General features: G+C 37.5%; 1 protein-coding gene across 1 annotated transcript in view; it reads right to left on the bottom strand.

Annotated features, from left to right (window-relative positions):
• Positions 1 to 23739, bottom strand: part of TEX11 (testis expressed 11) — a 281592-nt gene extending 257853 nt beyond the window's left edge. Inside the window, exons 1-6 of the mRNA XM_088028563.1 lie at positions 23682 to 23739; positions 19915 to 20036; positions 18689 to 18773; positions 14252 to 14331; positions 9955 to 10035; positions 9744 to 9863 (exon numbers count right to left, since the gene is read on the bottom strand). Coding sequence (XP_087884689.1) covers positions 9744 to 9863; positions 9955 to 10035; positions 14252 to 14331; positions 18689 to 18773; positions 19915 to 20036; positions 23682 to 23739 — 546 coding nt within the window. The remainder of the gene's footprint in view (positions 1 to 9743; positions 9864 to 9954; positions 10036 to 14251; positions 14332 to 18688; positions 18774 to 19914; positions 20037 to 23681) is intronic.
• Between the last annotated feature and the right edge of the window lie 1071 nt (positions 23740 to 24810).

Raw genomic sequence — 24810 nt, 5'->3', positions numbered from 1 at the left:
CTTTCAACCACCCTACCGCCCTTAGGAAAATATCAAAAGTATTTTTTCAGAGAGGTATATTCGGGCCTCTCAACTTGGCCCAACTTACTTCTCCACACTTAGTCCTTACTGTGTCCCTGAACAAATAATTTCCTTCAAAGAAACTGGTCACTCGACATTCTTTAATAAGACCTATCAATGTCTGCCTATATGATTTTGCTCATGCTCAAGCTTTTGCTCTGCCTGGAATATCCTGTGCTCTCTTTACTACTTTTCTAAATCTATTCCTGCCTCCAAAATCCAAATCATGTCCTAAACCCTTTGTGTGTCTTCCTCTACCGACCCAGTTCACAATAATCTCTGCCCCCTTTCCTACCTCTATATACCAGTTATCTCTCAACCTTTCATATCCCATATACTACTATGACTCTTTTTGAGGAAACAAAGAGGACACAGAGGGATAATAGGAGAGCAAATTCATTTATACAACATACATTTACATGTTATCTCTTACGTGCTAAGTACCATGCTAGATGTTGACAATATAAAAGTTAAGTTTTTGTTACTACTTTTTTTTAAAGATTTTTATTTATTTATTTGAGAGAGCATGAGAGTGAGATTGAGAGAACGAGTGGGGGCAGAGGCAGAGGGAGAAGCAGACTTCCCACTGAGCAGGGAGCCCAACATGGGACTCGATCCCAGGACCCTGGGATCATGACCCGAGCCGAAGGCAGACGCTTAAGCGACTGAGCCACCCAGGCGCCCTGTTACTACTTTTTTAACTAGTAGGGAGAGAGTGGGCCACGGCCCTTAGTATAATAGAGAAACTGGGCTTTCCACCTGCCTTGCATTTCCAAGATACTCTCCATCATAGTCTTTATGGATAAACTCATGTTTCCTACATCCATGTGGCCCTGTCAGCTTCTGTAAATGGTCTTACCCTAGTAAAGAGGGAAGGGAGCAGAAGCACAACATATGACCCTTGCATCTGCAGATGATATAGACAGCAAAAAGAGGCACTGCTAATACACAAGGAAAATAAGACATTAGGAGAAACAACAAGATCTATAGTTACTTCTACAATGCTAAAAGACTGCAGACAATCTGTGATACAAGGGCAAACAGAAGATTATCTATCACCTTGTAGGTGAATGTAGAGATTGAGGAAAAGTAAATTCTTAACAACTGTTATCAACACCATGTGACTACCTTAGACAAAGTCTATGCCCTGCCCAATCTATACCACTCATTTGGCACTTATATTTTCCTTTCCCATTTTTAAAAACTACCTTTGTAGCCTAACTTCTAGGCTAGCTCATAATTTTATGGAGGAAAATGACCATACCTTACAAGTCTATTCCTATATAGCACTGAACACTGCATGTAGATAATTTATCTGCACCACTTTTATGATACTTAATTCTTTCTGTTTTGTATATGCATTATTTATCTCACCAACTAAACCATAATCTCCTTGAGGATAGGATATATGATTGATTATCTCCCTGACAGAGCCTAACATATCACTCTATTTGTAGAAGATACTCATTTTCTGTTGAATAATTTAATAAATAATAAATTAACAAAGCAATTCTCTAATCAGTTTATGGGAAATGCCTACAGAAAGATAAGGTCTATATACATCTCTAAGAATATCTCAGGCACTCTACTGGGACAGAGAACTCATTAGTAAACACCACTACTAACAGTGGTTCATAAAGATGTCTTCTGCCAAGCAGACATCAACAAAACCCACAGGCCCTAAAGGTGAGAATATCTTTGAAATGGAAAATCTACTTATAGCAAAAACAGTTTTCATTTCAAATTTTGAAGACATCATCACCAAAATCAAGAATTATATGGTTCTCATTATTGATCATACCTACTAAAAATTTCTGTGAGCTAAAGAAGATACCATTTAGATATCAACATCCATTACACTAAAGAATACCACAACATTTTCTAGAAACATGAAATCTTTGTATTAAGAAGAGATCCTGCTCGGCGGGAAGCCTGCTTCTCCCTCTCCCACTCCTCCTGCTTGTGTTCCCTCTCTCGCTGTATCTCTCTCTGTCAAATAAATAAATAAAATCTTAAAAAAAAAAAGAAAGGGTCATCTAACCTCATTTCCTATCGAATGAAGGAATCCTTTCTATAATATATATAATTCTTAGGATGTTCACACCTTTGCTTACAGTCTTTCAATGACAACAGACTTACCACCTTGCAACAAAGCTATACTATACTATTACTGGATTACTATCACTGATAAAATGACACTTTACATTGAGCCAAAACCTTTGAAACTATCTTTCTCAATGGTCTCAGTTCTATCCTGTGGACTTCAATTCTTCTTTGATATGATAATCCTTAAAATATTCAGAGAGCTATAATTCCTACTATCTTCTTTTTTTCCAGGCAGACATCTCTATATCCCTCAAATATTTTTCACATGATATATTTTCCACACTATTACAACGATTTTAAAGTGTGATGCCTAGGTTGATCACAATATTCAAGATGTTAACTAGTTGAAAACATCTACCTATATCTTGGCACTATATATCTATTAATATAACCAAAGATTGTGCTAGCTATTTTTGCAGCTACATCACATCACTGATTGAAACTTGAGCTTGTAGACAATTAAAACACATAGATCTTTTTCATATGAACTACCGGCAAGCCAAATGTACCTCTGTCATAATGTAGTGCACAGACAGTTGATCTCAAATTTATATCGGATTTTACAGGGTCAGAGACGTAAAGTAACAGCCCAAGGACATAGAGCAAATTGATAGAAGAGTTACCAGGTAACACCAAGACCTACTGGACTTCATAACAAATTTTTAGTAGTTGCATTAATATAACCCACAAAAATATTAACATTGAAAGACAAAATTGCCAAAAGGGGGTTCTCTTTTATACAGTCAACCTAATTTGCAGGGAAGGAAGCATTAGGCAGAACGTCAGAAAATCTTAGTTCTGGTTTCAGATCTTCAACTAACTTACTCTCGGAACTTCAGTTTCACCATAAAAAAAAAAATAATAAAAATTAAAAAAAATTATTTAAAAAAAACCAAAAAGTTAATCAAACCTAAATAAGTGGGAAGACATCTCATATTCATGAATCAGAACACTTAATACTTCAAAACAGCAATAGTATTCGAGGTCATCTACAGACTCAACACTATTCCTATCAAAATCCCAGCTGGCTTCCCTGCATAAATTGAGAAGCTTATCCTCAAATTCATATGAAAACACAAGAGACCCAAAATAATATTAAAAATAACAAAATTGGAAGACTCACACTTTCTCCTTCAAAACTTGCTACATGGCTACTGTAATCAAGACAGTATGGTATGGCATAAAAACAGACATGCAGGGACACCTGGGTGGCTCAGTCACTTAAGCGTCTGCCTTTGGCTCAGGTCATGATCCCAGGGTCGTGGGATCGAGTCCCACATCAGGCTCCTTGCTTGGTGGAGAGCCTCTACCTGCTCTGCCTGCCGCTCCCCCTGCTTGTGCTCTCTCTCTCTCTCTGACAAAAAAAAAAAAATAAAATCTTTAAAAAAATTTTAAAAATAAAAACAGACATGCAGATCAATAGAAAAGAATCAGAAGTCCAGAAATAAACCCTCACATTTATGATCAATCAGACAACAAAAAGAAATAAAAGGCATCCAAATCGGCAAGGAAGAAGTCAAACTGTCACTATTTGCAGAAGGCATAATGCTCTATGCAGAAGACCCAAAAGAATCCACTAAAAAACTGCTCGAACTAATACCTAAATTCAGCAAAGTTGCAGGATATAAAATCAACATACAGAAATCTGTTGCATTCCTATACAACAAGAATGAAGCAGAAAAAGAAATCAAGGAATTAATACCATTTACAATTACACAAAAACCATAAGATACTTAGGAATAAGTCTAACCAAAGATGTAAAAGATCTAGGAATAAGTCTAACCAAAGATGTAAAAGATCTGTACTCTGAAAACTACAGAACACTTACAAAAGAAATTGAAGACAACACATAGAAATGGAAAGACATTCCATGCTCATGAACTGGAAGAACGAATATTGTTAAAATGTCTATACTACCAGGGCGCCTGGGTGGCTCAGTTGTTAAGTGTCTGCTTTCAGCTCAGGTCATGATCCCGGGGTCCTGGGATCGAGCCCCACATCGGGCTCCCTGCTCAGCAGGAAGCCTGCTTCTCCCTCTCCCACTCCCCCTGCTTGTGTTCCCTCTCTCGCAGTTTCTCTGTCAAATAAATAAATAAAATCTTTTTAAAAAAAAGTCTATGCTACCTAAAGCAAGCTACACATTTAATGCAATCCCTATCAAAATACCATCAGCATTTTTCCCAGAGCTAGAACAAACAATCCTAAAATTTGTACAGAACCACAAAAAGCCCCAAATAGCCAAAGCAATCCTGAAATACAAAAGCAAAGTTGGAGGCATCACAATTCCGGACTACAAAGCTATAGTCAGCAAGATAGTACGGTACTGGCACAAAAACAGACACATAGATCAATGGAACAGAATAGAAAATCCAGGGTACCTGGGTGGCTCAGTTGGTTAAGTGTCTGCCTTCGGCTTGGGTCATGATCTCAGAGTCCCAGGATCGAGTCCTGCGTGAGGCTCCCTGCTCAGCAAGGAGTCTGCTTCTCCCTCTCCCTCTGCCTCTCCCCTTGCTTGTGCTCTCTCAAATAAATAAAATCTTTAAAAAAAATACAGATTCAAAGGGGTACAAGCACCCCCATGTATACAGCAGCATTATCAACAATAGCCAAGCTATGGAAAGAGCCCAAATGTCCATCAACGGATGAATGGATAAAGAAGACATGGCATATATCTACAATGGAATACTACTCAGCCATCCAAAGGAATGAAATCTTGCCATTTACAACAATGTGGACAGAGCTGGAGTGTATCCTAAGCAAATCAAGTCAATCAGAGAGAGACAAATACTGTATGATCTCACTCACATATGGACTAGACATAAAACAGATGAACATAAGGGAAGGAAAAGGAAAAAAAAAAAGGAGAGAGGGAAACAGGCCAGAAAAGACTCTTAACAACAGAGAACAAATTGAATGAAGGTTGCTGGAGGGAGGTGGGTGGAGGATGGGCTACAGGGGTGATGGGGATTAAGGAGTGCGCTTGTTATGATGAGCACTGGGTGTTGTATGCAAGTGATGAATCACTTGCTGAACAAAAACTGCACTATATGTTAACTAACTAGAATTTAAATAAAAATTTTAAAAGAAAAGAAGGGAGCCAAGATCATTCAATAGGGAAAGAATAATCTTTTCAACAAAAGGTGCTGGGACAACTGGATAGCCACATGCAAAAGAATGAACATGGACCCCTACCTCAAGTTATACCCAAAAATTAACTGAAATGAATCACAGACCTAAATGTAAGTGCTAAAAGTACAAAATTCTTAGATATAAAGAAATTAAATCTGTCAAGGCGCCTGGGTGGCTCAGTCGGTTGAGCGCCTGACTCTTGATTTCTGCTGAAGTCACAGTCTCGGGGTGCTAAGATTGAGCCCAGTGTCAGGCTTGCACTCAGAGGGCAGTCTGCTTGAGATTCTCTCCCTCTGCCAGTTTCACAGAAGATTAAACATAGAGTTACCATGTTATTCACCAATTCTATTCCTACATATATATCCAAGTGAAATAAAGACACGTACATGGAAAAATCTGTACATGAATGCTCACAACAGAATTCACAGTAGTTCAAAATTAGAAACAACCCAAATGTTAATCAGTAAATGGAAGGATAAAGAAAATGTGGTATATTCATACAGAACATTATTTAGTAATAAACAGATGAAGTATACAAGCTACAATATAGCTGAACCTTGAAAACATGCTAAGTGAGAGAAGCTAATCACAAAAGAACACTAATTAATTTCATTTATATGTAATATCCAGAATAGGTAAATTTTTTTTAATATGTTCAGTTAGCCAACATGTAGTACATCATCAGTTTCTGATGTAGTGTTCAATGATTCATTAGTTGTGTATAACACCCAGTGCTCATCACAACAAAATTTGTAGAGACAGATTAGATTAGTGGTTCATTAGTTGTGTATAACACCCAGTGCTCCTCACAACAAAATTATAGAGACAGAAAGATTAGGGCTGGGGTCAGAAGGAATGGAGAGTGATTGTTAATGGGCAGGGGGTTTCTTTTTGGGGTGATGAAAATGTTTTATTTTAAAAAAAAGTTTGTGGGGCGCCTGGGTGGCTCAGTCATTAAGCGTCTGCCTTCGGCTCAGGTCATGATCCCAGGGTCCTGAGATTGAACCCCACATCAGGCTCTCTGCTCAGCGGGAGCCTGCTTCTCCCTCTCCCACTCTGCCTGCTTGTGTTCCCTCTCTCACTGTCTCTCTCTGTCAAATAAATAAAATTAAAAAATAAAAATAAAAAAAGTTTGTATTTAAATTCGTTAGTTAATGTACAGTCTAATATTAGTTTCATGTGTACAATATAGTGATTCAACACTTCCATACATCACCCAGTTGCTCATCACAAGTGCACTCCTTAATCCTCATCACCTATTTAACCTATCTCCCTGGCCCACCTCCCATCAGTTTGTTCTCTAGAGTTAAGAGTCTGTTTCTTGGTTAGTCTGTTTCTTGGTTTGTCTCTCTTATTTTTTCCCTTTGCTCATTTGTTTTGTTTCTTAAATTCCACATGAGTGAAATCACAGTATTTGTCTTTCTCTGACTTATTACACTTGCATAATACTCTATAGCTCCATCAACATCATTGCAAATGGCAAGATTTCAGCATGTAGCTGTCCAGTATCCCCAACATTATTTGTTGAAGAGACTGTCTTTTTTCTACTCGATATTCTTTCCTGTTTTGTTGGAAGATTAAAGGACTGTACAGTTGTGGGTTCATTTCTGGGATTTTTATTCTGTTCCACTGATCTCTGTCTCTTTAAGTGTCAGTACCATACTGTGTTAATCACCACAGCTTTGTAATATTACTTGAAGTCCGAACTGTGATGCCTTCAGCTTTACATCTGTTTTTCAGGATTGCTTTGGCTGTTTAGGGTCTTTGGTGGTTCCGTACAAATTTTAGGACTGTTTGTTCTAGCTCTGGGGAAAATGCTGGTGGTATTTTGATAGGGAATGCATGAAATGTGTAGATTGCTTTGGGTAGTATAGACATTTTAACAGTATTTGTTCTTCCAATCCATGAGCATGGAATGTCTTTCCATTTCTTTGTGTCATCTTCAATTTCTTCCCTCAGTGTTTTATAGTTTTCAGAGTCCAGGTCTTTACCTCTTCGATTAGGTTGTTTCCTAGGTACCTTTTTTTTGTGTGTAATTCTAAATGGGATTGATTCCTTAATTTTTCTTTCTGCTGCTTCATTATCGGTGTATAGAAGAGCAACAGATTCTGTATGTTAATTTTGTATCCTGCAACTTTACTGAACTTGTGTATCAGCTCCAACAGTTTTTCACTGGAGTCTTTCAGGTTTTCTATATACAATATCATATCATCTGCAAATAGTGGAAGTTTGACTTCTTATTTACCAATGTGGATGCCTTTTATTTCTTTTTGTTGTCTGATTGCTGAGGCTAGAACTTCCAGGACTTAAATGTTAAACAGCAGTGGTGAGAATGGACATCCCTATCTTGTTCCTGACTGTAAAGGAAAAGCTCTCAGTTTTTCCCCATTGAGGATGACATTAGCTGTGTGATTTTCATATATGGCCTTTATGATGTTGCTGTATGTTCCCTCTAAACCTACTTTGTTGAGGGCTTTTTTTTAAGATTTTAATTGACAGAGAGAGCAGCAGAGGGAGAGAGAGAGCAACAGAGGGAGAGGGAGATGTTGAGGGTTTTTATCATGTATGAATGTTGTACTTTGTCAAATGCTTCTATTGTCAAATGCATCTATTAAAATGATCATATGATTCTTATCCTTTCTTTTACCCTTAAGGTGGTGTATCATGTTGACTGATTTGCAAATATTGACCATCCTTGAAACCCAGGAATAAATCCCATTTGATAATCCCACCGAAGACCCCAAATAGCCAAAGCAATCCTGAAAAATCCTTGATTGTGGTGAATAATTTTTCTAACATATTGTTGGATTTGGTTTGCTAGTATTTTGTTGAGAATTTCTGCAACCATGTTCATCAGAGATATTGGCCTGCAGTTCTCTTTTTAGTATCAGGTGTTGGTATCAGGGTAATGACAGCCTCACAGAATGAATTTGGAAGTTTTCCATCTTTTCTGTTTTTTGGAATAGTTTGAGAAGAATAGGTATTAACTCTTCCCTTTTTTTAAAAGATTTTATTTTTTAGTAAACTCTACACCTAATGGGGGGCTCAAACATACAACCTGAGATCAAGAGTTGCATGTTCCACCAACTGAGCCAGCCAGGCACCCCTATTAACTTCTCTCTAAATGTTTGGTAGAATTCGCCTATGAAGGCATCTGGTCCTGGACTTTTGTTTGTTGGGAGTTTTTCGATTACTGATTCATTTTCTTTACTGGTTTATCAGTCTGTTAAATTTTTCTATTTCTGTTTCAGCTTTGGTGGTTTGTATGTTTCTAGGAATTTATTCATTTCTTCTAGGTTGTCCAATTTGTGGGCATATAGTTTTTCATAATATTCTCTTACAATTATCTGTATTTCTGTGGTGTTGGTTATTTCTCCTGTCTCATTTGTGATTTCATTTATTTGGGTCCTTTCTCTTTTCTTTTTAATAAGTCTGGGTAGAGGTTATCAATTTTATTAATCTTTTCAAAGAACCAGTTCCTGGCTTCATTATCGGTTCTACTGTTTTTTTAGTTTCTATATCATGTATTTCCTCTCTAATCTTTATTATTTCCTTCCTTCTGTTGGCTTGACTGTGGTGAACATTGCACAATTCTGTGAATATACTAAATCATGAACTGTACTTTTTAAAGATTTTATTTATTTGACAGAGAGAGACACAGCAAGAGAGGGAACAAAAGCAGAGGGAGTGGGAGAGGGAGAAGCAGGCTTCCCGTGGAGCAAGGAGCCCAATGTGGGGCTCGATCCCAGGACCCTGGGATCATGACCTGAGCCAAAGGCAGATGCTTAATGACTGAGCCACCCAGGTGCCCCAATGAGTTGTACATTTTAAATGTGTGTATTTCATAGTATATGAATTATATCTCAATAAAAAATGTTAGAAAATAAAAATAAAGTCTCTCTCATTTCAAAAGTTATGTAATTACAGAGAGCAAACTCATCATGGCTTACACTTTTTCAACTATAAATGAACACCTAAATGCACCGAGACAAAGGAGGAAACCCACAAGCCAAACAGAGGTAAAGTACAACTTTAAACACTGATAGCAGCAGACTTTTAGAAAACCTCAGTAAACAACCCAGAACAACTGCAAATGAGAAGACTCTCTTCAGGCAATTATTTTAGGCAGACTGTTAATGTAAGAGAAAGTCACAGAGAGGTGTTTCAAATCAAGGCTACTGCCATAAAGAAATGACAGACATTATATGCAGTGATTAAAAATGTTTAGTTATATATCAGCCTTTCTAACTTCATTCATCCCCACACAGATATTAATCACCATTAATAATGTTACCTTCAGATATAAAATGGAGATAAAAAGTCAAATATAATATCCTCCATAAAAGGCCAATGACACCTGACTTTCTTCTAGTAAGTTATATCTCATCACTTTGCTTTTACATATACAAAATGCCCCACTGTAAGGCTATGGTGACCATGATACCTACTGCCTCTGCTTGGTAAGAAAGCACTTTGAAAAGGTCGCTCTCCACAGCAATCTTCTGCAAAGTCATGTGGACCTCAGTGGAGCTTCTCTGCATTAATGTGACATATAACTGCTCCAGACCCTGGAAAATAAAATCACAATACAATGTCATGATGAAAATAACCACAACTATTACTAATAATGGCTACAGCTAAAAATCAGTGGTAACTTACAGTAACGGCAGCTTGAAAAAACTGATCAGCAATCACAGCATTTCCAATATCCACCCACCCTTTTCCTGTTTTCATATTCATCTGGAAGAGAGAAGTTAGAGAATAATTTTTAAAAATTCACAACTCCTCCAAACTGGTTGAAGAGAGTATTAAATAAAATATTTAATTCTCTGTCCATATTCAGTAGTGTAATACCCAGAAAAAAAATAACAGCATTTATTATAGTTCTATGTTCTGCTCTAAACTCCATAATTTAATAGAAATGGTCTCAAGAAAAGCAATAATAAAAAATTAATAGACTTGAAAACACATTTTCTAAGAATTATTAAAAGAAAATGTTGGGATAATTTAGATAGGAATAGAAAGTTCTGAAAAGTTAATTCTTCACATACTTGAAGTAAGTTATATGATACGCATTAGATTATCACTCAACACACCTTGGTTCCAGCTTTTAATTACACCTCTAATAAAATTTTTATTAGTCCAACAAATGTTTGTTAAGTATCCTTTATAAGCCAGGCACACTAAAGAAGCTCACAGTGTTATAACTGACAGACATCAAAATAAATAGTTGCTATGTAATATGCACAAATGCTATGGAAGCAAACAAGAACTGAATCAAGATGGAGAACTGAGCACATACAGCTCTACCCCTTCTACAAATCCCTAGAAATGATATGTGTGTGTGCATGTATAAAATATACAATATACTGTACATTTTACTATAAATTTACATATCGGATATAAGTATACTACAAACTTTAGTATAAGTTTTATATACTATAAATCCCTAGAAATTATATATGTCATGTCATATATATGTGATACATATAATCTCTAAGGATTTATATATATATATATATATATATATTTCCTAAAATAAGAGAAAATATATACATATTTTTCTTATCAATAAGAGTCCTGAAAAACAAGGGGCATTTTCATTTGACCTGAAATTATGAGGAACTTCTGAAAAATAGACACCAAATGGGATGAAACAAAAACCCACATACCAAAACGCACAAAAATGCAAAATGTGGAAAACATCCTGGATGTGAATAGTAGTATCAGGCAGCTGGCTTCCCCACCAAGAGGTATCTTCCCTCCTCCCCAGGAAGGAACAGTGAGTACAGTCACTTAGGCTAGAGAAAAATAGAGTTCCAGATGGCTGACAACACAGGCCAATACAAAACATCCAGCCCTACCTTTTGATCAGTCACTCGATTCAGGTTATGGTAAACAGTGTGACACAGTATTCACAGACTATCAAGGAATCTCAAATCAAATCTGAGCAAGAATCCCCAAACAACTGAGGGAAACCGAACTCATGAAAGGACATCACACTCAACAAACAGAAGAATATCTAATGAAATAGAATGAAGAGAACTAACAGATGGAAACAAAGAGAAATAGCATTATCCACAGAATCATATAGCAGTCACAATCAGTAAAATGCTCCTTTTAGTTTTCTATCTTCCAAATCAACAAAGTCAAAAATGCAAATATTAGAAGTTAACAGAAGTTGGAAGGTTAAAGATGAGGGAAAGGTAGAGAGAACACAGGAAAGTAAAAATATACTCTCCAAAATTGATGGGAGAAAGAAAAAATTTTTTTGGATTTTTATTTTTTTTTAATTATGTTCAGTTAGCGAACATATAGTACATCATCAGTTTTTGATGTAGAAAAATTTTAATATATTACATTTAAGGTTGAAAAAGGTTGCCATCAGAAAAATTAAAAATAGTATAATATAGTTAGCAAAAACTGGAAAGAGGAATACAGGGAGGTAAAAAATAATAGGAAGATAAATCTTCATCTATCATAGCACAAAAAAATAGATCATATGTAAAATTGATAAATCAAGATTTTATTTTTATTATTATTATAGGCTGAACTATGTCTCCCTAAAATTCATATGTTGAAGCCCTAACTCCCAGTACCTCATAATGGGACTGTATTTGGAGACAGGGCCTTTAACAGGGTGATGAAGTTAAAATGAGACTATTGTGGTGGGCCCTAATCTAATCTGACTGGTGTCTTATAAGGGGAAATCTGGATACACAAAGGGACACCAGAGATGCATGCATACAGAGAAAAGGCCATATGAAAACACAGTGAGAAAGCAATCATCTGCAAGTCAAGGTGAGAGGCTTCAGAAGAAACCAAACCTGCAAACACCTTTATCTTACACATCCAGCCTTCATAATTTTGAGAAAATGAATTTCTATTGTTTAAGCCACCTAGTCTGTGTTATTTTGTTATGGCAGCCCTAACAAACTAACACAGTATATGGAGGTCGGGGCACCTGGGAGGCTCAGTTGTTAAGTGTCTGCCTTCGGCTCAGGTCATGAACTCGGGGTCCTGGGATCAAGCCCCACATCAGGCTCCCTGCGCAGCGGGGAGCCTGCTTCTCCCTCTCCAGCTCCCCCTGCTTGTGTTCCCTCTCTCACTGTGTCTCTCTCTGTCAGATAAATAAACAAAATCTTTAAAAAATAAAAAAATAAAAATAAATATATGGAGGTAACCATGAGATGTGAAAACAGAAATAATTACAAGTAGTAGCTTTAAAAAAAAATAAGAAAAAAACATATATACAAGGCAATTCATTGCAGCACCCAAATGTCCATGGAAGGAAGCTGGTTGAATATAATAAGGTACAGGTACCAACTGAATACTGTGTAGCTATAAAAAATGAGAAATATCTCTATATACTGCTATGGAGTGATCTCTAGGATATAACATTAAATGAGGTAAAAAAAAAAAGGTGGAAAAAAGTATATATATGGAACGCTACCATTTATCTAAGAACCTTTGGGGTGGGGAAAGACATGAATATATACCTGTTTGTTTTATTTAAAAAAAAGGATAAACAATAAACAAAATAGCTATCCACAGGGGAATTAAGGGAACAGAGTGGAGAGGACACAGATAGAAGGCAGACTTATCTGAATATACTTCCTTCAGCAGATTTGACTTTGGAACCATGTAAATATTTGGCATAATTATAAAAACAAAATTCAGTCCTAAGGGCAGAAAAAAAGCAACTGTCAAAAATCAAAAGCAAACAAAAATAAATTATCTGGGGCACCTGGGTGGCTCAGTCGGTTAGGTGTCTGCCTTTGGCTCGGGTCGTGATCTCAGGGTCCTGGGATCGAGCCCTGTGTTGGGCTCCCTGCTCAGCCGGGAGTCCGCTTCTCCCTCTTCCTCTGCCCCTCCCCCCACTCATGCACTCTCTCTCTCTCTCTCTCTCTCAAATAAATAAATCTTTTTTTTTTTAAGATTTTATCTACTTGACAGAGAGAGACACAGCGAGAGAGGGAACACAAGCAGGGGGAGTGGCAGAGGGAGAAGCAGACTTCCCGTAGAGCAGGGAGCCCGATGCGGGGCCTGATCCCAGGAGCCTGGGGTCATGACCTGAGCCAAAGGCAGAGGCTCAATGACTGAGCCACCCAGGCGCCCAATAAATAAAATCTTTAAAATAAATAAATAAAAAGGGGCCCAATAAATAAAATCTTTAAAATAAATAAATTAAACATATAGCAGTCACATGGCTCAGTAGGTTAAGCGTCTGGTTAAGCATCTGCCTTTGGCTCAGGTCATGATCTTGGGGTCCTAGGATCAAGCCTGGAATCAGGCTCCCTGCTCAGCGGGGAGTCTGCTTCTCCCTCTCCCTCTGCCCTCTGCCCCGCTCACGTTCTCTCTCTCTCAAACAAATAAAATCTTTAAAAAAAGACACCTTGTGTTTTAGAGACACATACTGAAATATTTATGAACAAAATGATGTGTTTTATATTTGTTTCAAAATAACCCATGGGGTCAGAGATTTGCTGTTGGAGGAGATATAGAAAAAAATGAGTGGTCAGGAACTGGGTGATAACTCTAGCTGAGTGATGGGGAAATGGGGAAATCATTGTACTAATCTATTTTGTGTGCACATTTGAGCTTTTCAATAAAATACTATTTTAGAACACTGGGAAAAATATTTTCCACCAAAAAAATAACACTTGCTTCTAGGGAGCAAGACAGGGGTAGGGAATGATGAAGCAGAGAACTATTACTTTTTATTACTTACCATAAATCCTGAATTTAAGTTCAATACTTAGTCCACTGAATCACTGTAATAATGACAGTACTGCTGAGACCTTTCAATGTAACAGGTACAATTATCATAAAAGGAACATGGATGGCACTAAAGGATCTAACCCCCTTCCCGGGTCACACCAACTTTAACCATCTTCGTAGGAGTAATGGCTATTTCATTCCATCTGCACTTTCTCCTTATTTAATTAGGACTTACCAAAATCTGTCTTCGAATAGCTTCTTCGGAAGCAGCTGAGCCTTCACACATACACACCAACTTGCAAGCAATATGCCATACTGCAAAACAGTAATCAGACACCCATAAACACAAAACATTCATTCTCCTTTTATATATACTTATAAAAAGAAAAGAGGTGCAAAGTGAAACCAGTCTTGGTAAAATGATAACTGTAAAGACCTTTTTAAAAAATCAATTATCAAAAGTAAATGAGCTGAAAATTATCAAATGAATTATTTGCTTAATACTCTAATCTCTAATCAGACAGATACTTAATTTTCAAATTTTAAGTTATGCAGGTCTTAAATTCTGAAGACTCACTGAAGATACCTAGTTCCATGTGATGCTTTTGTGTGTATTATGCTGACAGCAAAAATAATTCTAAGTAAAACTAGAATCGAAAGCTATTCAACAGGGACGCCTGGGTGGCTCAGTTGGTTGGGCGTCTGCCTTTGGCTCAGGTCGTGGTCCCAGGGTCCTGGGATTGAGCCCCATATTGGGCTCCCCGCTGAGCGGGGAGCCTGCTTCTCCCTCTGCCTGCTGCTCCCCCTGCTTGTGCGCTCTCTCTCTCCCCCTCTCTGACAAATAAATAAATAAAATCTTAAAAAAAAGCCATTCAACATCTGACAAAATTTCTGAACATCAGAATAGTTTTAGGTTATTCCCCTAGACTGTGAATCTTTCTAAATATATTCTTTTCTGTTGATGATGTAGAAGTTCTTGAAGTGTAACTTAGAAAATATAGATTATCTTCATTATACAGTTCACTTCCCCCGAAAATAGGAAAGTTTGAATAATTGTAAGCTCTTTATTTACATAGTTTTCTCCCATCATAAGACAAGTTCAATTTTTAAAGATGACTTCATAAATAACTGAACTAGTTGCTTTGATGTTAGATCTCAGCAGCCACTCAACCTATACTAATACCATTTTCAATTACTATTCCATTGAAAAAGAGATTTGCCCAGATGAAATTATGGGGTAATTGAAGTCAGATTCTCATTACCCATCATGAAATATAAATTCTAGTCATCCTTTAATAAAGTTATTTCTGAAAAAACCTCCCAATAAAATAACTCCTAATCATATATCTGCTTTGTCTTGCTTTTCCAATTTTGAAGGTATTTCCTTTATTTTTTCCAAAGTTTACTAATTCTTTGGTATTCTCAAGGAACCTGATCTCTCAATCATTTTCCCTCTCCAAAGATATCTTCAGTACCTCCCTCTCAACTTACTCCTTCCCTTCTACCTTCAAACATATCTGTCTCTCTTCCTTGAAAAACATCAATTAACCCCACTGTGCTTCAAGCTTCTATCTCACTTCTCTTTTAAAGACAAACTTCTTAAATTGAATGGTCTACCTACTCCCTCTACTTTCTTGCTACTCACTCATCTCCTTAATTAAGCCCCTGCAATCTGTTTTGCATCCTTACCACTTTTCTAAAATTGTACTACCAAAGATCACCTTCCCTGACTTCACAGCAACATTTCACAATTACCATAACCTTTTTAAAAAATACTACCTCTGGGGCGCCTAGGGGGCTCAGCTCATTAAGCTTCCGACCCTTGGTTTCAGCTCAGGTCATGATCTCAGGGTCGTGGGATTGAGCCCCGCCGCGGGCTGTGAGCTAAGCATAGAGTCAGCTTGGGATTCTCTCTCTCCTCTCCCTCTGCCCCTCCCCCTGCTGGCATGTGTGCGCACTCTCTCCTGCTCTCTGTCCCAAATAAATAAATAAATAAAATCTTTTCTAAAAAATGCTACTTCCTTCGCCTCACGCTGTCTTGGTTCAGCACTGAGCAGTCGCCCTCTATGGGAAATGCCTTAGTCTAAGAGCTTTGCTCCCATCCCCATGTTCTTGATCTGGCTGTTTATAGTCACCACCAAAAAGTCTCTGGCAAAGGCAGCTGAGGCCAGGACAGAATGCTACTTCAGTATAAAGATGTTTTCTCTGCTGCTGTTGCTTTATCTTTGTCTTCTCACCAGCCTGTTCTTGGCCCCTCTGTGTTATAAACATACTGGTTAGGTGCTTGCTGTCTGACTCCTTACAACTGCCTTACTCTGTTCCATCAGTGCCCAAAGCTTGGTATTTCAATTGACTTCAGACAACACAGTGTTGCATCCTCTGGCATCCGTGAATTCTTTATTTTTATTGTTAATCCGCTCCTTCCCAGATCCTCAAGCATAATGTATGCCTGGTATTTTTCTTCTGGAGTCTTACCTTGCGCCTTTCACTTACTGCCCGCCATATGGTATGACAATCCTATAAGGAGTAGGCACTCAATAAATGGATAGTGAGTCTCCTCTAGAATATTCTGTCACTTTTGGTCTCCTATCCTTGTATTTTTCTTCCCAGTCCTTAACTGCCAGAGTCAAGGTAAAAATCTCACTACTCTGTTCTCTCAACACCACTGGTTCTTAAAATTTGGTGTGCATGAGAACAGTTTTCAAATTATATACATATCCAGGTTTTATCCTAAACCTATAAATCAAAGTCTCCAATGGTGGGGGCTGAGCATCTGCATTTTAACAGACTCCACAGGTGATTCTTATTTATACCAGTATTTAAGAATAACTGCTCTTTATTTTCTCCCTCAGAGAACTCAACTACTCGTGTGGCTTCAACAATCACCTCCATGCGAATAATTACCAAATCTCTAGGCAACCTGACCTTTCTCATAAGTTCTAGTCTCACATCTCCAAACTTATTGTCACCTCAAATGCAACAGGTCTAAAACTAAAATTTACAAGTCATTCCTCTACTTCTGACTTCCCTGTTTCTGTTCAGTGTTCCATAATTCTTCCCAATAACAAAAAATTGTAGGTTATAAATCTTGGTAACTTTTTCATCACATACCATAATCCGGGCACACCAAATTTGTTTTTAAGGAGACAAAATATCTTCCAATCAACATATTTTTGGAATAAAACTCTTATATCAGAGGCTTTCTACACTCACATCCTGTTTTCCACTGTTTCTTTTTTTTTTTTTTTTTTTAAGATTTATTTGAGAGAGCGAGAATGAGAGAGAGAGTACATGAGAGGGGGGAGGGCCAGAGGGAGAAGCAGGTTCCTCGCCGAGCAGGGAGCCCGATGCGGGACTCGATCCCGGGACTCCGGGATCATGACCTGAGCCGAAGGCAGTTGCTTAACCAACTGAGCCACCCAGGCGCCCCCACTGTTTCTTAAAATTACTATACACAGAACAAGCACCCAAATGTCTACTTAAGAACTGCTACATGCACAGAGTCAGTACATTGGGAGAGGTCCATCTACCAAATCTCTACTATTTGACAAATAGTGAACAACAGCTAGAACAATGTTCCTTGATATACAGAACAGTAGGAGTTTAGATTTTAATATCACACAGTTCGATTGTGTACTAAGTTTCTCCAACAGATAAATTTCTAACTCTTCCCATAACTACAGGATCAAAGGCTCCGAGGAGCAATATCAACATTTATCTGAGAATTAAAGAGGTAGAACTATTCTCTAAACATCCTAATAGAGGAATGGACTAATAAGTATATTATTGACTATATTAACCACTAATCACCCTAGACCTACACTGAAACTGTACACAGTTTGGTTTATATTCATAAAGATAAACACTTAGCAATGAATTCCACTTGCTGCATACAGACAAAATTCATTTGTCCTTACAAAGCCAAGCAGTCCAGAGATTCACGTTTTGGCTCAATGTACCCTTTAAAATGGGGCAATACACTTTCCATAAATGCATTAACTGTCACTATCTTTGTTGAAAATTGGTTAACTGTCAGCACACTGGACCCAACCACTTAGCTAAAGCACCAGAACTCTGCCAGACAGTGGACCACACATAATGCATCCAAGCAGATGAGTTTGGTTTGGGGGTTCTGTTTTGTTGTTATTCTTTTTGTTTGCTCTCACAGGTAGGAAAAAACTTCTGTAATTTTTCTCAGTAACTCAGTCTAAAGCTCATCAACCCACCTCATGAGGAAATTATTCTTTACCGATTTTTAAATCTAAATCCCTCACATGGCAACATTTCTCATTCTATTATTAATGGAGAAAGGAAATTACTATTTGATAGTCCTTCAGAACCCTGAAGATTCTGATCATCTCTTCTCCAGGGAAAATAATCCATGTCCTTTAACATTTCCTCAAGCTCTCACTTTCCCACCCTTTTAACATCTTTGTTGTTCACCCACCCCCCAGACTATTTCTTGCAGTGATGCTTTTATTAATCAGGAGCTAACCTCTGAAAAAAAACATACAATTCAGGATGTTTGCTTGAGAAACTTCTATGTATGGGTCATTTTGATCTTAACAAATATCCATCTATAAACTAGTCAAAATATTATTTAAACTGCAAGAACACAACCTAATATAATAAAAATACTACTCATACCACGAGTCACAAAACGTATACGTACATTTAGCTTTCTGCTCTTCACTTATAACCAAACCTGCTCTCTTGGTAACTGCCCAGTTCCACAGGTTTACTGCCATTTCTTCAATCTGAGCAAGAGAAACATTTTCTTAGCCAGTTAAAATACTGCCCACCTCCAGTGGTATTATTTTTCTTACATGTTTTATGCATATGTGATTATTGTGGGTCATTTATAGGCCCTCTGTAATCTAGTCCCATTCTACCTTGCCTCACCCAAAATGTACCCACTGTTAGAGTAATTATTTGACTGTCCCACGAACACAACTTGTTCATTCCTATCCATGCACTTTTATTCATACTACTGGCTTTACCTAATATACCTCCTCCCATTGCCTTTTTTTTCTTTTTTTTTAAGATTTTATTTATTTATTTGAGAGAGAATGAGAGATAGAGAGCACGAGAGGGAAGAGGGTCAGAGGGAGAAGCAGACTCCCTGCTGGGCAGGGAGCCCGATGTGGGACTCGATCCCGGGACTCCAGGATCATGACCTGAGCCGAAGGCAGTCGCTTAACCAACTGAGTCACCCAGGCGCCCGTCCTCCCATTGTCTTTACATAACTCAAATCCAGTTCAGTCTCACCAGGAACATGCACAAAGCTTTCAGCAACTACTATAGTCTATGTGGATCTCTCTCCTCTTTGAATTTCTATATTCATTAAGTTTCACATAATTGAGCAATTAAGTATGCTGCGTTGTATCATTTACTCTTTGTTTTAGCTGTTATTAAGCCATTAGGTTTGAAAATCCAAAAATAGATTTCTATGTATTTATAATGGTTAATCATAAAGACTATTTTTTTACTTATACAGGACATTAATTAAAATGGTGAATCATCAAAATTTATCAGGGGCACCTGGCTGGCTCAGTCAGTGGAGCATACAACTCTTGGTCTCTGGGTTGTGAGTTTGAGCCCCACGTTGGGTGTAGAGATTCCTTAAAAATAAAATCTTTCAGGGGAACCAAGGTGGCTCAGTTGCTTAAGCTTCTGTCTTCGGCTCAGGTCATGATCCTGGAGTCCCAGGATCAAGCCCCACATCACGCTCCCTGCACAGTGGGTCGGTGGGGAGTCTGCTTCTACCTCTCCCTCTGCCCCGCCCCAATGCTCTTTCTCTCTCTCTCTCACTCACTCTCTCTCTCAAATAAAATCTTTAAAAATAAAATAAAATATTTCAAAAAAATATATAATAAACAAAATTGTTTTTATACCAACCTGAGCATCCTGTATTTCAGCCATAGACTCCCTGTTGATATTTGCTATGTCGGCGAAGAGTCTGTCAATTGCCTCAGGTATGAGGGGTGAATTCTCTCTTAGAATCAGGTTTTCAACAGTTTCTGAAATAACAATGGATGATAAAACTGTGAACCATATCACCACTGGCTAAAAGTAGCAAATAATTTTGAAATCTGTTCCTAGATCTTTGGTAAAATGAATAATAGCATGAAGAAACCTGAATCATCCTTACAGTAAAACCAAACTGGAGATAAGGTTTTGTGTAGCTAAGGGTAGAGTACAATTTTCAAATAAACTTTGTATTCCCTGAGAGTTACTTGTTTATAACTTAATCATCACTTATTCTCGGAAAAATGCACTGAATTCACAAATAGTTAGATTATCTTAAAACTACAAAGTAGAAATTAACAATGTCTTCAAAACTAGAATATGCAGAAATTCTGAAAGGAGACATATATGTGCCCTGTAAAACTGAAATACTTATTAATACTTTAAAGCATTAGACAGACATAACTTACAATGCTGGCTCTGAAGTCCTAACCTTACTTTGTGAGAAAAAAAATGACATACCCAATTAGCAATAACATTAACCAGTTATTGAATCTGTACAAATGATGTCACCATTTTCTAAACAATCTGAGCTCCAGACTCCACGTAACTGAATCTTACAAGACCATAGAATTCCTTAAAACCGAAGCATGATGTAAAATCACAATTGATGCCTTTCATATTATCGAATTGAGATTTTTCCAAACTCTTGTAACAGAGGTCTCCATAACCTCTACATGTCTCTAATTTCTTACAACATTTTTGAGCATCAATTAGCAAGAATGTTAATATTCATAACAATACTATACACTGCAGAGCACCTTCTGAAAGAATTTTTAACATGCTCCAATAATCTGTTAAATGAAAAACTGTCAGTTAAGCATCAGAAAATAGATTCACATTAAGATATCATAAAGCAAGGGGCACCCAGCTGGCTCAGTTGGAGCATGCAACTCTTGATCTCAGGGTTGTGAGTTCAAACCCCACGTGGGGCATAGAGATTACTCAATAAAATAATACAGACTTCACTAAGCAAATTATGCTCAAATATGCTCAAATATATTTTTTACAGCTCTAGTACCCACTGCATGAGCAGAGGTATTAAGGAAAATATACCATATATATTCTGTACATCTCAGGTGATGAAATATATACAAAAAGAAAAACCTCTAGCTTCCCTACTCCCATAAAGTAGATCATGGAAAGGCTAATATTAAATATCTTGATTCTTATAAGATTAGGCAAATATCAGGCTGAGAAGCGTATATATTACAGCCCTTCCTCGAAATACTGATAACAGAATTAAGAAAGTTTAGAATGGGAGAAAATACCTGCAAATCATATATCTGTTAAGGAATTAATATCCAAAATATATAAATAACTTCTACAATTCAAAAGCAAAAAAAAAAACAATCCAATTTAAAAATGGGCAGAGGATCTGAATAGATGTTTTTCCAAAGAAGACATAAAGAAGGCCAACAAGGGCCTGAAAAGATGCTCAACATCACTAATCATCAAGGAAATAAAAATCAAAATCATAATGAGTTAGCACCTCACACCTGTTAGAATGGCTACTATAAAAAGACAAGAAACAGGGGCACCTGGCTGGTTCAGTCAGTAGAGCATGGGACTCTTGATCTCAGGGTCGTGAGTTCCAGCCCCATATTAGGCATGGAGCCTACTTAAAAAAAAAAAGACAAGAAATAACAAGTGTTGGCAAGGGTGTGAAGAAAAAGGAACCCCTGTGCACTGTTGGTTGGGAACGTAAATTGGTGTAGCCACTATGGAAAACAGTATGGAATTTCCTCAAAAAATTAAAAATAGACCTACCATATAATCCAGCAATTCCACTTCTGGGGATTTATTTGAAGAAAATGAAAGCACTAACTTGAAAAAATATATGCTCCCCCACATTCATCGAAGCATTACAATAGGCAAAATACAGCAATAACCTAAGTGTACATCAACAGATAAATGGATAAAGAAATTATATATATACACACAATGGAATATCATTCAACCATAAAGGTGAATGAAATCTTGCCATTTGTAATAACACAGATGGACCTTAAGGACATTCTGCTAAGTGAAATAAGTCAGACAGAGAAAGACAAGTATTATATAATCTCTCATATATGTGGAATCTTAAAAAAAAAAAAGCAAGCTCATGGGCGCCTGGGTGGCTCAGTCAGTTAAGCGTCTGCCTTCGGTTCAGGTCGTGATCCCAGGGTCCTGGGATCGAGTCCCACATGGGGCTCGATCTGCTCAGAGGGGAGCCTGCTTCTCCCTCTGCCTCTTCCCTCTGCTTGTGTGCTCTCTAAAATAAATAAATAAAATCTTAAAAAAAAAAAAGCTCATAAATACAGAGAACAAACTGGTAGTTGCTGGCAGGGCCGGGTGCGAAATGGGTGACTGGAGTCAAAGGTACAAACTTCTAGTTATAAAGTAAATCAAGTCCTGGGGATGCAATGTACAGCATGGTAACAGTAGTTAATAATATTGTATTGCATATTTGAAAGTTGCTAAAAGAGTAAATCTTAAAAGTTCTCATCACAAGAAAAAACATAACTATGCATGGTGATAGATATTAACTAGACTTGTTGTGGCGATCATTTCACAATAAGTACAATGACCAAATCATTATGATATACACCTGAAACTAATATAATGGTGTATGTCAATTATACCTCAATAAAAAAAGAATTAGCAAAGTTTAAAAATTGTTTTTAAGAATCCAAATACTATTGGGATACCTGGGTGGCTCAGTCGGTTGAGCAGCTGCTTCGGCTCAGGTTATGACCCCAGGGTTCTGAGATAGAGCCCCGCGTCAGGCTCCCTGCTCAGCGGGGAACCTGCTTCTCCCTCTCCCTCTGCCTGCTGCTCCCCCTGCTTGTGCTCTCTCTCTGACAAATATATAAAATCTTAAGAAAAAAATAATCCAAATATTCTATAAAAACAGATTTTTTAAAAGATTTTATTTATTTATTTGCCCGATGCAGGGCTTGATCCCAGGACCCCAGGATCATGACCTGAGCCGAAGGCAGCCGCTTAACCAACTGAGCTACCCAGGCATACCTAAAAATAAATTCTTGAAACGTTTTTGACAAGAAAACAAAAACCCAATATAAATTTTTAATTTGAGTTCCTTTTTTAAAAAAAATTCAAAAATACTTTAGTAGAATACTAATCATAACTTGCGGTTACATAATACATGAGATTGTGAAGACATTAATTTTGATTTGTGAATGTTTTCTTAATGTTTTATATATTTGTTCTGTCAATATAATCGTGGTCCTTCAAAACATATTTTCGAAGTCATTCAGGTGTGCAACTTGATTGACACCAGCTGAGGCAATGACAGCACACAGTGCTTTGGGATAAAACACCGTCAGCAAAGCTGAGTAAGTAATAGACATCACACAGCTAAATGGTTGACTTACACCATGAACGAGAGACTTGCTTCTAGGAGAAGCTCAGAAAAGAGTTTCTAAAAATACAACCTATTCCTGAGATCTGAAGACGACATGCTGTATTAAGGTTATAACCAGCAAGACTGTACATTTTGAAAGAATGTGATTAAATTATCTTCCTAACTACTGAAATAAACTATGATTTACAGCATGACTTCAGTCAATTTAATTTAAATGAGATTCATCCTGAAGGGGTCACTCTATTGAGATAGCCATGTTAATCAGTACCAATTAATTCTGATTTGGTAGACAGCATTCTAGGTATAGAATAATAGCGAGTAAGCATTTTCCCTATCCTTGAGAAAGGGATCTTCCATTATAACATGAAAAAAAAATCTATCAAACATCCTGCCAAGTCTCTCCCTGTGGCCTCCACCAGCTCAACCAGTCATTTGAAAGCCAAAGCAGCTCAAAGACCTGTCAGGGTCAATTGAAGATTTTACTCCAAGTCACGATGATTACCTGCAACTTCTTTACTGAGAAAAAAACGGAAAATGACAATAAAATTAACATTTGCATAGTGCTTTATAGTCTCAAAGCTTTTTCACATGCATTCTCATTTAATCATCAATCTACTCTGCAAGGGAGATACCTGTATTTTATAAGATGCAGAAACTGAGATTTAACAAAGTGTAGTGACTTCTCAAAGGTGATACAAAGAAAACAGCAAACGAGGATTTGAACTCAGGCTTTCTAATTTGAAATCCTGTACTTTCCACTATTCTAGTTCTATCAGGAAGGGCCTGAAGCAAGTGATGTGCCAAGACTGACACAACTAAAAAACTGCAGGGAGAGAAAAACTGAGCCAACACCATTCAGAGTACCACACTAGAATTCTGATTGCAGGCTAAGAAAAAGTACTCCAGCTGAGGCTAGTTTGAATGACCATAGCCAAATATCCAGTGTCAAAAGGGCATGGAAAACTCAAACAGATTTAGTCATAGATTAAAATCACATTGTAAATAATATTTTCTATGGTCAGAGAGATCATCATTTTTATACAATATTCCAGGAGGTCCCAACTGACAAACTGGGTATGGTACAAGAGATTCCAAGCAGCAAGTCATAATGCAGAAGTCCTGCACCATAGTTCAAAGAGAACGATTCACAGCGGTGTATTGTACTTCTGAGCAGCATCTCGGTCCTGGAGGGCAACTAGGAAAGGACGCGGGACAGGCTAACTCCGTGAAAATCCTGAAAACAGAAATGATACGGCTAGCTCCAAAGGTCAACAGGTACCTAGAGTTTGCCCCTAGCATGTTAAATCTCAAATCTGACGGCCAGTAGGACTTCACTTCAAACCAACTTCTTCCCTACTCCACAATACTGCTATTCTTTTTGGCCTTGGACAGAAGTT

This window comes from Eumetopias jubatus, unplaced genomic scaffold, assembly GCF_037043125.1.
Source record: "Eumetopias jubatus isolate StellerSeaLion01/CBP00866 unplaced genomic scaffold, mEumJub1_p1.0 scaffold_11, whole genome shotgun sequence".
Lineage (NCBI taxonomy): Eukaryota > Metazoa > Chordata > Mammalia > Carnivora > Otariidae > Eumetopias > Eumetopias jubatus.
This window is presented reverse-complemented; position numbering and strand designations above follow the sequence as displayed.